The sequence below is a fragment of the Peromyscus maniculatus genome, chromosome 9 (genome assembly GCF_049852395.1).
Source record: "Peromyscus maniculatus bairdii isolate BWxNUB_F1_BW_parent chromosome 9, HU_Pman_BW_mat_3.1, whole genome shotgun sequence".
In the NCBI taxonomy this organism is placed as follows: Eukaryota; Metazoa; Chordata; class Mammalia; order Rodentia; family Cricetidae; genus Peromyscus; species Peromyscus maniculatus.
In genome coordinates, this window is record NC_134860.1 from 84,660,727 (window position 1) to 84,674,679 (window position 13,953).

Genomic DNA, 13,953 nt, shown 5'->3' on the forward strand with positions numbered 1-13,953 from the left:
TTCTGAACTATTTCATAACTACAAGCCGAGACTTCAAAAGCTGACATAGAGCTAAAAGCCCACACTATCTATGCCTTGGTAGTATTGCAGAAAATTGTCAGTAATATAGAAAGCACCATTTGGACCTGACTCAGACAGTCAGAGATCAGCAAGGACCAACAGCAAGCTCTGTCCTAACAGACTTGCTGGCTGATGAAAGCTTGTCTCCAGTGCCTGCCTTCCACATTCATAACCATGTGCGTTCCCAGGCTCAAAACAATCTGGGATGTACTGCATGCAGCCAGACTGCCTACCTTTCCCATCCAACCTCCTGATACTAATAACTGTTTGGGAAAGCTGGACTATGAGCACACTCTGATCTCATGCTTTGACCACCAGCCTGTGACACCAAAGGCATTTCCTCTAATGTAAAGGAAAAAGAAAAAAAACTAGAGGACTAGAATGAGGCCAGATTACCACTTTTCCATAACTATTACTAAACAGGGAACTGCTATATACTTCAATAAAATTATGTATGCAAAGACTTAGAAAAAAAAGAAAGAAAATGACTGTGAGAAATAGTTCACTTACCAGTGCCAGCATCAAAGTGCTTTTAATGAAGGCTTTTACAAGTGAGAGAAATATCACCAATTTGGGAAGGTCTAAAAAATATCTTTCCTGAATGTCAGGACCCACTTGGGAGAATATGATAACTGGCCTGTTCTTTACCCAGGACCAATGCTATGTTCTATATGCATTCCACAGGTCTATTGTTACCTAACAGAATTCCAGGCTGCTAAAGATAATATGTTTAGGGAAATACTCCCATCCCTGAGAAGCCAACTAACATCAATACTCTATGACTACCTGGGATAAGCAATGATTAATGGTGAATGTACCCCAATAGTGGGGCGAATATGAGTGATGAAATGGCTTTAACAGCAAGATTCCCGTGTCAATGGGCACACACTCAATCCCTAAACCCCTTACAAAAATGAAGTCTTCCTTTGATTGCCTCTATATTTTAAAAGATCCATTTAAAAATTACTTTTTATTTATATTTTTAATTTCGTATATGTGTTTTGCCTGCACATGTGTTGCTGTACCACTTTCAAGCCTGAGTTCTCAGAGTCTAGAAGAGAGAGTCAGATCCCCTGGAACTAGAGCTATGGATGTTATGAGTCATTATGGGGGTGCTGTGAATTGAACCTGGGTACTCTGGAAGAATAGCTAATACTCTTCACAACTGAGCCAACTCTCCAGCCCTTAAAAAAAAAAAAAAAAAAAAAAAAAAAAAAAAAAAAAAAAAACTTCTATCTCCATTAAATGTATTAATTCTTTTTCATATGATGCCACAGCCGTTCGTATTAATAACATAATTACTTGCTGGTAGCAAATGAAAAGGCTGTATTTTCATCATCCAGTGGAATCCAGTGAAGATTTCACAGAGATGATGACAAAGTACACGTCTTATAGCTGATTAAATGAAGCTTAAGAAAACTAACAACAACCTTGGGTTGGTAACCTGACCAATCTTTTGGATAATAGAGTCTAGATATTAAAATATTAATCCCAAGTGTCAGCAACTAAATTTTGTGCCTTTACTAACCTATATGCCACTATCAAATTGAAAGGAAGTATTTTATGGCTCTACATAAACCAACTATGAGAAATAAAGTCTACTACGAAATAACAGATTGCATAAGAATACAAATTTATAAATGTTACCCTCAAACTCTGACTAAAACCAAGTAGAGAATGTAATTTTGTAAACGCTACCTGATTTGAACCATCAGTCTTCTCAATTTAAATTTGGTCACATACATCCCTTGATTTGAAAGAGGCACACGCGCATTTCCTTCCTGTCAGCTTCATACCACCAGGAAAATTCTGCCACTACAGCCTCCCTTTACAAGGGCCTCTGGAAAGGAGCTCACCCTGCATGTTGGGAAGGGCTCGCTCCATGGAGTTTCCCATTCTTTCAGTGCCTACTCTTAAAGAACATACAGATAGCCTACCTCTCATAACAAAGCATAATTCTCCAAAAAAAGAGCTGTGGGTCTACTCTTCAGGCAGTCTCCTTGGAAAGTATCAGAGTGGGCAGAAAGTAAACAATATTCTGTGCATTAAAAAATAGGCTGTCAAGAAGGCTGAGCAGGTAGAGATACCTGTCCCCAAACCCGAGGACCTGGGCTCAGTCCCTGAAACCCAAATGGTAAAGAAGGAGAACTAATTTCCACAGGCTGTCTTCTGACCCCCACACTAACACTGTGGTCAAGTTCAAGTTCATGGAAACACATAAACACAACATAAACAGAAATTTAAAATAAGTAAACAGAAAACTCAACAGAATGCGTTCACATAAGACAGAAATAATTAGAAAACACAGTTGCTATAATAAAATTAAATACTAATAATTTAAGCCTTTATATATTTAAACCTTTGAATGGTTATTTTTAAAGAAAAATGCAAAATATGCTACATTAAAAATAGCCAAACATGTATAGGTTTTCTATGTAACAGTCATCACACATCACACCGCCATAGGTAGCCTTTGTTGCCCTGATGTCTAACGACTGACATACTTATCCTTACATCACACATCATGAGGTAGTTGAGTTTACACTCAGAGCTAAAGAAATGACAGGAAATGATGCTAATATCAGCAATCACCAAAATGGGGCTGACCGGGAAGTGATGGCCTAGAGTCTTCTGTTTAATTCAACTGTACTACACGAATGCTTTACACTACACACCTTTACTCCACCAATGTGTCATATTATGCTGGCTCAACAATAAATATATCACTGCTGCATTACTAAAATCTCACGTTTTTATATATTAATTTTATCATAGCTTTTAAATTCTCAGGATATGAAACATGGGTCTTCACAACTTGAATCTCTGGTAACATATATTACGGCAGACTATTGTTATTAATAGTGTAGTATATTAAAGCCTAGATCCGGCTGACTGAAAAAAATCAAAAGAAGGAGAGAAGCAAAAGAAGGATGAAGGTGGAGAGAACAGGAGAGGAAGTTCGTTCCTCTGCAGACGGGGTGGGAGAGTGTGGGGGGGGGGTGAGGGGGGTGTTTCTGTTTCAGTGGTGAGCGCGTTCACCTCCCAGCTTCTCCTAAGATCCCTGCTCCATGAGCATTGGAAGCAAACCCCTTGTCATCACATGGCATGCAAGTAGAATTCTCCACAGTGAAGCTCTAATTCATGTAAGAATCTGTGGTGAGCAAATAGCAACTTCCCCTGCATACCTGTGTGTTCATCAGGGCTTTCAGACACTGAATGACTTTGTGCTGATTCTTCTTTACAACTCTTTCTTGCCTGTATTAAACATAAAATAAAACAATATTGGATTACAGTTGGAAATTCTAACAGAGCTTAATTAAAAGTAATTAACAATACTTACATTTGCCCATTAATCAGTTTTTCCAAAATGTCCAGTAATAATCCTAGTCCCTCATGGCCAAAGCTTTGCACCCAACTGAAAAACAAAACAAAGGTAAGATGCATGTTAAGTTGGTAATTTAGTGAAAAAAGAAATGCTATATGTCTATAACTATTTTAAAATTTTTAGAGTCATGATCATGACTACAATATAAGCATAACACTAGATACAAAACTGTTCATGGTTCATATACCTTGACTGTAAGAGCTGAGGAATGATAATGGTATAGACGGCATAGGCCACCATGGTTCACTCTGGCTTCTGAGAGCTGAGCGAGTCTCTGCCGTGTTCCATGTTCAGCATGTTGGGAACTAGGAGTCCTCCACGGACCCAAGTACGTATACCAATAACTTGGGGAAATTATCAAAGAGAGCTTCACTCAGTGCAGCCACTCACTACAGATTCACACCACTAGAGCAACCTCAGGCTAGGCTGTAGCAAACTCTGGGAACATCGGGGAATGGAGGGGGAAAACTACAGAGGAAGGAAAAGTAAAGGGAAAACCAGAGGGTGGATGTGGACTGAGACTAAGAAAAAGATAAGGGGCAAAATTTATCAACACAATGGAGAGGGACATATTAGGAGAGCTTCTTAGACTACTAAAATGAAGCTCTGTAACTATTAGGAATATCCTAAGTTTCAAAGTTCAACTTCGTGAAAATTAAACATTTTTCATGTAAGTATTTCCACCATGACTGCATGTTACCTGACCCATGAATCAGTGATACAATCATGATGTTTATAGAATCAGGACATTATTGATACTAGACAACATACCATGTTGATTACAGAAAAATCACATTGAAATGAAGAGCACAAGTTATAATCTAGAAAAACAGGTCAACACACAATATAATGGTAACTCTGTCTCCCAAAAAAGGCAAAAAAAAAAAAAAAAGTAGGATTTCTTTGTGTATATTTCTTTATGTGCCACCTTTCCTGTTTGGTTTGCCATGTGTATGAAAAGTAAAGGCTAAAAACAGACTTTTATCAAATAATCAAAAATAGGCACCATGGAGCATAAAAACAAGTCACATGCAAGTAAATATTGTCACTTTCTCAAATAGGCTACAAAGCAACTTCTCCAATGAAAACAAGCAAAAGCTAGAGTGACCACAGCATAGTATTACCCTAAAAACAGAAAGGCAACTGACAGGAAAATTGTATAAAGCCTAGAGGTGACCCTTTACTTCCACAACTGACTAGGAATAGACTCACGTGTTTGAATGCTTGGCCCATAGAGGGTGGCTCTATTAGGAAGAAGTTTGTCACTGTGGGGGTGGGCTTTGAGGTCTCATATGCTTAAACTACGCCTAGGATGGGACACAGTCTCCTCTGCTGCTTCCGATTAAGATGTAGACTCTCAGCTCCTTCCCCAGCACTATGTCTGCCTGCATGCTGCCATGTTATCACCATGCTGATAATGGACTAAACTTCTGACAGAAGCTTTAAGCCAGCACCAATTAAATGTTTTCCTGTATAAGAGATGCCATGGTCATGGTGTTTCTTCACAGCAATGAAACCCTAATTAAGACAGAAGTCAAGAGATTTTGCACAACCGTCCTAAGCACATGGTGGGGAAAAAAGTCTTCCCACAAATGCAGCTGGGAACCCTGACATCCATGTGCAGAATGAAGCCAGATCTTTATCTCTAATTAGTTGCAAAAGTTGACTATAAATCATTTAAAGACTTATATGTAGGAGCTGAAACTCTAAGTGACTGTGATACAAGAAATAAGAAGCACTTGAGGACGCTGGAACAGCAAGACTTGTTTGTAATAGGTTCCCAAACGTACAGGAAACAAAAGCAGGAGTAACCAAATAGGATGTCATCAAACCAAAAAGCATCTAGACCACAGCAAAGGAGACAAGCAGCAGAGCAAAGAGACGGTCAACCCACTGAGACAAAGTATTGGCGAGTAAGATGTTACACCAGAGGCTAAGACCCACACATAGAAAGGGCTCCCAAAACTCAACTGCAAAAAACAACAATAACCCGATTACAAACGTAAATGATACTTCTTAAAAGAAAACGAAGAAATAGCCAACAAGTAAATGAAACATGTTAGCATGATTAACAGCCGGGGGAAAAACAAGAAGAAACTAAAGTAAGGTATAGAGCCATTCCAGTAAGAACAACTCCTGACAGACACAACAAACACCATCTGTTAAGGATATGGGCTAAAGGGAAGGCTTGCACACAGCTGGCAGCAATGTGCATAAGTACAGCCACTGCAGGAAACAGCAGGAGGCCTCTTCACCATTTAATAAACTACAGTATGAACAATCAATTATGAACCATCAATTACAATATTAGAATATTCTCCAAAGGAAATAAAGTTGACCAGTCAGAGACATTTGCACTCCCGAGTTTACTGCAGCACTGTTCACAACTACCAGGATACAGAAGCAACTAAGTGCCCAGAATCTGATTCCTAGATGAGGAAAGGTGGTGGACAGACACAGCAGAACATTAACCAGGCATGAAAAGTGAAATCTTGGTATTTGCAATAACATGGGTAGACCTGGAAATCCTTATATTAAGTGAAATGGGTCAGGCACAGAACGGTAGGCACTGAGGCATCTCATTTGTTAGTGGAATCTAGAAATGCTGATCACATTCAACCTAAGGCACTAGGGGTGGCTATCAGAGTGGAACAGTGGGAGGTAAGGACAGTTTGCTGAATGGGTACTGACAGAGAGGAACAAGAGCTTCTGGTGCCCTGGAGGGGGTATAGCTAACAACTATCTGCTACATGTCTCTAAAGTCAGAAGAGTTTTGAATACTGGTACCCAAAAGAAATGATTAATGTTTGGGGGACAGATATTCAACCTGACTAAATATCGCACAGTGTAGATAAGTATTAAAACTGCACAATACACCCCATTACACATAGAGTTTTCACGTTCCAACAACGTACGTTGTTTGAAATTCATCTTCTGCATTTCACACTGTGGTCACAGCCTCACCACCTGTAGTTTTCAGAATTTCTGACATCCCAAAAAGGCAAATGAATTTCTGCATTGCACATTTCTTTGCATTTATACAGGCAGTCTCCAGTCACCCTATCTGCCTCATCTCTTCTCTGTCCCGTGAAAGCCACGGAATACCTGCTTCAACAATGCCGGGAACAGCAAAGGCACTCCCCATCAAAGACCGAAGACCACTATTATGGCTGAGATGAGGGAAACAGCTAAATAAATGCCACTGCTTTCAAACGAAGCTGCTACTTCACAAGTGAAGAGTTGACTTTCTCCTATCAGCTACAGACAGATTACCCACAGGCATTTCAAATCTGGCTTTCATGTTTCATGAAAATACCTGCAGCATCTGCTTAGCTGTTTCCCTTGTTTACATCTTATTCTGTATTTATGCTTATTTCACAGGCACTGCAGAAGCTTGAAATCAAACACATAAAGAGTAATTTGTAAGCTTTACTTGACCGGTATTGGGATGTGGGGAGTCTCTCTGCTCATCGCAACCTCTTGTGTTAGTCTTTCCCAGTAGGCCTTCAGTATTTTATTTAAAGTGGATTTTCAACCATATCCATATTAAAAGGTATATCCATAAAGAGATTCTAAGGGTGATACAAATGATCTGAGATTATTTATACCATTTTTACCTTCAGTCCCTGACAAATAGTCACTATTCACAAAACTGCCTTAACCATAATATACAGAGTAACTTTAAATTATGTTAATGTCACAAAGACAGTTGCACGTAATGTGCTAATGGTGTGATGAAGGGTAGAATTTAGGAAGCATGAAAAACATATGCAAAACAAAGTTCCCAGATCTGAGTAATTAATAACAGAACATAACTATGTAAACTTTATCAACCCTAACATAACAATTATAACTAGAAAAAGGGACCCACAGTTCTCGAATCAACAACTTCTAGATATCCCAGATATGTCTTTTCTAGACTACATGGTTGTTAAATTTTTCAAGCACTCGTATATATTACATATAAACTAACAGTCCATGAAACAAAACTTTCTAGGGTGACAAGAGAATAAGCAAATCTCAAATCACACTATCTTAGAATCTTTTCATTATGGGAATTAATGTATGAGCAACAACAAAATCAAGGCAGACAAACTGTAAAGTGAGTAACTGAATACTGTAAGACGTAATACAGTAACATGTCAGCCTTACAGACGTCTAAGAAAGAAATTGCTTTGTCTTGTGTGTGGTTTCTTTTGTTGTTGTTGTCCTTATTTTTTGAAATATAATTACATCATTTTCCCTTTCCCGCTCCAACCCCTTCCCAATGTTATGTTTGTAGTTCTTTGAGGATTTCAAACAGTGGATTTTGATCATCACACCTCCCCCAAACTCCTGCCAGCTCCAGCCTCCCCTCCCAGCCTGTGCCCTCCTTCTCCTTTCATCCAGTCCAGTCTGTGCTGCCCGTCTAGTCTTTGGGGGAGAGTCATCCACTAGGGCAGAGCAAGCCAAGAACAGCGAAACATTGTATGCTTCTTTCCAAGCTGCCTTTTCAATGTGTAATTCTATCAGTTTTCTATTTTAGTCTAAGTATTGTTATGTGGTAAACATGTACCTAACAAAGCTATACTTTATACGTCATAAAGGATATTTTTTTAAAAAAATGGAATGGATACATGAAGGGACAGATAAAGGAGAAACAAACTGTTTAAACATTAAAAACTAAAGGAAGTATTATCAGAAAGGGCAAATAAAAATATACACAAAGTCAAACCTGGTGTAATGGCACATACTCCCAGCACTGTAGTCAGACTCTATCTCAAAAAATACAGTTCCCTTTGTGACATTTGCATAAGTATTTGTATCCACTGTTATAATACTTCTCCTTAGCAAACTCTAGGTCACATTACACTCCAATTCTAATTATTTTTCTCAGTCATTATTTGGGCCAGAAAAACCACATCTTGTATTCTGGAAGATAAAATGAGGTACTGTGTATAAAGCTCTGTAGTACTGGCAGAGGATAGTTGAAATCCACAAATTTCTACAAAAAGGGAAAGTTTTTCATCATTTGAGAAAAAAACCTGGAAAAGCATTACTAACTGATCTAAGACTGATCAATCTTCAGGAAACACAAGCAGCAAGCCTTGATCTGCCTGGCAGCACAATGCCATCAGATGTCATCTAACTAAACTGCAGCTAAGGATGAATAAGCAACAGGTAAACATTGCTTCTTCATGAATGAAATTTACAGAGAACATTAGGACATCTGCGATTGTAAGAAATGCTTCAAAGTAGAAAGAAAATGCATGTGGTGGATACTAATTTAACCTGCCTCTAAGATTCTGTAACAGAAGATGATCAAAGTCTCAAGTGCCTTGAGGAAAGCTACATAAGGCCACGTAGGACCTGCTGGCAGGGTCTCGGTGTGGAAGAAGGGATGAGAGGAAGAGGTAGAACCCTTGGCAGACACAGAAAGAGAGGGAATTGGATGCCAATTCTCCAGAATTGGAGTTCAAACCACCTTCAAATATTTAAAGGCAGTCTAGGTCAAAAAAAGTAGTAATTGCTTCCAAAGACACAGGATGAAATCCAAAGCATATAAAGTGGTTTCTGAAACTTGCTTTAGGAAGCAAATATACCCGGCCACCTCAATGGACAGTGGGGACAACAGTCAGATCTCTGACTGGTCACACAGAAATTCACAAACCATCAGCTTGTGATGTTTGAAATTACTGTCTCTCTTACTATATGTGTCCTTAGGAAAGGAAGGACAAATGTATCGATTGCATTAGATAAGATAAGATAATCTTATCCAATGCAATTTTCTTAAAGCTAGGAAATATTTCTCATTTGCCTGAACCTGGTGATGAGTTCAAGATTCAACAAATAGTTTAGAATAGAATGGAGGAGCTTTTGTCTACTGCTCTTTCAGAAGACCCAACTTCACATCCCAGTACCCACACCAAGTGGCTCACAACTGCCTGTAACTACAGTTCCAGGGGGATCAAAGGCTCTAGGCTCCCTAGACACCTGTACTCACATATGCATACACACATACAATTTTCTTAAAAAGAAAATTAATTAAAGATAAAAATTTCAAGATAAAAAATCTTGAAAAGGTACCTGTAAAATGAAATAGAGCCATATTTGGTTATTATATGTAAGAAAAGAGTTATGTAGTAGGAAGGTAAGGTCAAGTAATGTAGCACCTCCTCATGCTGGTGCCCAGATCTGTACCTTTATTTTACATATGAAGAAGACAGCACAAGGAAATACCGTCTTTGTAGCAATACTGAGCTTGTCCCAGCCTTGATGCTCCAAACATCAATTCAGCTTTCAGATCGAGTATGCATCTACAGTGAACCAAGAATGATGGATCTGGAGTGACTGTACTAATTCATATTTTAAGACTTGCCTGACTGCTGCTCACAGGGTGATGTTTCGTTACTATTAAGTTATGTTCAAGTGTTCACTAGCAAAGGCAGCCAGCCCTTTTTAAGGGGCTCACTGTGTGCATGATTCTAAATTGGGTATGAGAAATACAAAAATGAATAAAATATGTTCTCTGCCCTTGAAGCGATCAGAGATTAGTGGCTGAAACAAATGCTGAACAAAGTTATTTCCATAATGTAGTAAGTGTCATCACTGTGGTACTATGCAAACAGAAAGAGGTCGCAGTAACTGATGACTGACCTAAGTACTGAAGGTTAAGTCACAGAATGGAAGGTTTTTATGCCCGTGAAAATATGCACAAAGGCATTAGCCATAAAAGGAGTTCCAGTGATGAATACCACAGCAAGCTCTATCAGAAATGACACAGATGGGCACTAAGCGCTAGAATTAAGAACTGTATATACCACACCATGGATATCAGAGAGCCACCAAACAGCTAGGCATGTGGGGAAGATATTAGGGGTTTAGGGCTTCAGAAGATATGGCATGGTCCAGAGAGAAGATGAGTCTGATCATCCTCCAGTCAAAGCATTTAGCTGGCATGAAGGCAGATTGCACAGCACAATGGAGTCTGGTGCAGAGTTGCAGGTACAGAGAGACAACCTTGTTCAAGGTCCCTGGGAGAGAAGAAAGGATGAGGTAGGAGGGGTAGTATGTCACCAGGAAATGGGTCCAAGCCTGGCAAACATCACCTAAGCAGACTGAGGAACTGTGTTTTTCCGTAGTTCTGCATAAGGCAGGTTTCAAAGGCCCTGTGGACACTATTGAGCTAGGGGCATCTGGAAAATAGAAGGACCTGGTTAGCATGCAGCCTAACAGTGATGGAAAAGAACGAAACACCAGTTCTCTGCCTATGTGACCCCTGTCTACCTAAAGACACATGTGTCCTAACACCAGAAACTATGAATATACCGTAACATACAGGCAAAGAGTATTAAGGTTATCAACAAAATAATCTTTGAATAAAGAGACTATCCCTAGATTACCTAGTTGGTCCAGCCTAATTTTATGACACTTCGAAATTATGAGTCAGTAGAATTAGAAGGTCAAAGTGGAAAATTCAAAACAGAATAAGGAATCAACCCACCTTTATGTGTTATAAGTGTAGGGTGTCTCTCCATTTACTTGAATTCATTTTTTCACAGCTTTAAAAGTACTGAACTCAATTCTTTAGAATTACAATATTTAAAAAATTATAAGTGATCTTTTTCCCAAGTTAATAGCTAATACATAGATATAAAATTGATTTTTATATGTTCACCTTGAATCCTTCACTGCTGCAGAAATTACTGATAAATTCTAAGAACACTTGGTAATTTTGAAATTCTCTTTTTAAACAATCATGACTTCTGCAAACAGAGACTTTCGTTCTTCCATCTGTAATCAGTAGGCTTTTCATTTTCTACTCTTGCCTCTGTATTCTGAATGTAACCTACAGCATGGTGATGAATAATGCAAGTAGGTACCCTTGTCTTATTCTCAATCTTAAGGGGGAAGGATTTAATCTTTCATCATTAAATGTCATGTTAAATGTAGGGTGCTTTTTGAATTCTTTATTTTTTTATTTAATGTGCATGGATACCTTGCCTACATGTATGTCTGTGCACAACATGCATGCCTGGTGCCCATGAAGGCATAAAGAAGGCACCAAATCTCCTAGAACTGGAACTGCAAACAGTTGTTAGCTGCTATGTGAGTATTCGTGATCAAACCCAGAACCTCTAGAAGAGCAGCCAGTACTCTTAAGCCCTGAGCCATCTCTCCAGCCCCTTTATGAGCAAGATGGTTATCACTATCAAGTGGGCCAAGTTACTAAACGTAGTATTTCCCTAGAGCTATGACAATAAATCAAGAGAAAGCGGGTGGTTTAAAACAACTTAGGTATTTGCTTATGCAAGGTACATTCTATTGATAAACTGTTACGTGTTGTTTAGGCTCACTAAAAAGTTGCCTTTTGAAGCAATGCTCTCAATTACTCATGTTAGACCTAAATATTTTTGGTTTTACAGTTTTATAAAGCCCTTTATTTGGGTATGGTCTATGCACCCTCCAAGTATAAAAGCATCATGTCTGTAAAAATAACTGAACAATAACCCATTTAACAAATGTAAAAGGATAGAGATATAACTCAGAGGGAGAGTGTTGGCCTAGCATGTATGAAGCCCATGTTCAATTCCTAGCTCGATAAAAATCTAAGTGTTTCTAGTGGAGGAGAGAAGCAAGAGGTGCAGCCATCTGTAGAGAAGCTCATCTGTACAGAAAACGCTCAATCGAAAACTCCCAGGGACTGGCAGCCTCAGCTTCCCCGGTGCTTTTCCACGGGATGCTGTCACCACCAGTGGGCTGACATTACTCTATAGTTTACAACTTGTTCTTTTATTTAGAGGCCTCACCAAAGGGGACACACTGCTCTTCCCAGGACTCTGAGTTTGAGCTCCATCTGGCCGCCATCACAGTGCTTCCTTGGTGGCTTCTGCTTGGTGTTTGTATGCCCCCTCTGGGGATATTACCTTCCTGCTGTGACGTTTTCTTTTGCTTGAAAGCTTCACTGGAGGGGACTCTCCCTACCCAGAAGTCTAGCTGACTAGCTCAAAGAGACTTCCTCAACCAGTTTCTACTGGCTAATCTGAGCATTCAAGTGGACTATGTTTTGCTGTCTGTCTATCAGTTACTATTTATTATACTGTGTTAGCTTACTACACAGTCATTCAAAAGTCACCCATTCGAAACCAAAATTATGTCTATCATAGATCATCCTCTGTGCTCAAAAAAAGTGTATTTCCAGAGGGTTCAAGTGCAAATTAAGACAGCTTATGAAGATTGTTTCTCCATTCCCAGAGAGGTTACCAGCTTTGCTATTCCTATTCCTCAGTCACCAAATGAGGACTCTCTTGTGAGTACACATTCAGTCAAGAGCTCTGCCGGAGTCTGCTTTTCAAGTATTGTGATAAAACATTCCAACCAAAGCAACTTGGGAGAGGAAAGGGTTTATTTGCATTACACATTCTGAACACAATTCATCGTTATGGAAAGCCAGGTCAAGAACAGAACCTGGAGGCCAAAACTAGAGCAGACACCATAAAGGAATGCTATAATTTAGCTTGTTCCCATGGCATGCCAGTTTGCCTTTTTATACAGCCCAGGTCCACCTGTCCAGAGGTAGCACTGTACACGGCAGGCTGCGCCCTTCCCACATCAAACATTACTCAAGAAAAGGTGCCACACGCTTGCCTATAGGTCAATCTGATGGAGGCAATTCCTCAACTGACAGTCCATCTTCCCAGATCACTGTAGCTGGTGTCAAGTTGACAAGCTCCATCATGCTTCCACATTAATTACATCAAAATAATCCTCTTTCTAAATAAGTGAGACATGGAGATGCAAACACATAATGCCACTGCACCCTCTATCCTACTTTTTCTGGGATTTTTAATTTATTTTTTAATCAACAAGTGTTAGATTTTGGTCAATGGTTACTCTGGAATACTCCACTTGATTATATAACTTTTCTTCCTTGTCAGAGAATACAGTGCATTGGCTAACAATTATTATATACGTATTTAAGATGGACATTGGTCTATAGACTGACTATTCAGTATACTTCATTTTCATATGTGCATGGTCTTCATCTGGTTTAACTATCAGATAATAGCTAAATGAAATAAACTGAAATGTTTCCTAATGGTCCACCTCCTTGAAAGCCTTACAAAATTGGTATTAATTCTTCACTAAATGTGTGAAACATTCTCCAGAGATATCAATCATACTTGGACATAATAATCCTTCTTCCCCCTCTCCAGCAGGATTCCCTGAGCTCAAGCTAATGACAGGCTGTGGGTCTCTATATCTGTATCCATCAGTTACTGAATGAAGACTTGAATAACAATGAAGGTAGTCAACAATCTGATCAGAGGATATGGCCAGTTCAGGCTACATATCCACTATTGCTAGAAATCTTAGCTGGGGTCATCCTTGTAGACTCCTGGGAGTTTTCCTTGCAGCACGTCTCTACCTGACCCCAAAATGGCATGGGATGTGGTTTATCTTGATAAGCGCTTTATAGTCATATTAGAGGAACTCTTGTATCACTGTTTGGTTGAAAGGACTTAAAT

At 39.2% G+C, this 13,953-nt stretch overlaps 1 protein-coding gene across 4 annotated transcripts in view; it reads right to left on the reverse strand.

Moving 5' to 3' along the window:
- The window catches only part of Diaph3 (diaphanous related formin 3), a 482,159-nt gene that overhangs the window by 335,555 nt on the left and 132,651 nt on the right, over positions 1-13,953 (reverse strand). For 3 of the 4 annotated variants that reach the window (XM_076545449.1, XM_076545448.1, XM_076545447.1), the window contains exons 6-7: positions 3,401-3,475; positions 3,246-3,315 (exon numbers count right to left, since the gene is read on the reverse strand). In XM_076545449.1, coding sequence (XP_076401564.1) covers positions 3,246-3,315; positions 3,401-3,475 — 145 coding nt within the window. Of the gene's footprint in view, positions 1-570; positions 731-3,245; positions 3,316-3,400; positions 3,476-13,953 lie in introns of those variants that run through there. The other variant, XM_076545450.1, reaches the window with a different exon arrangement.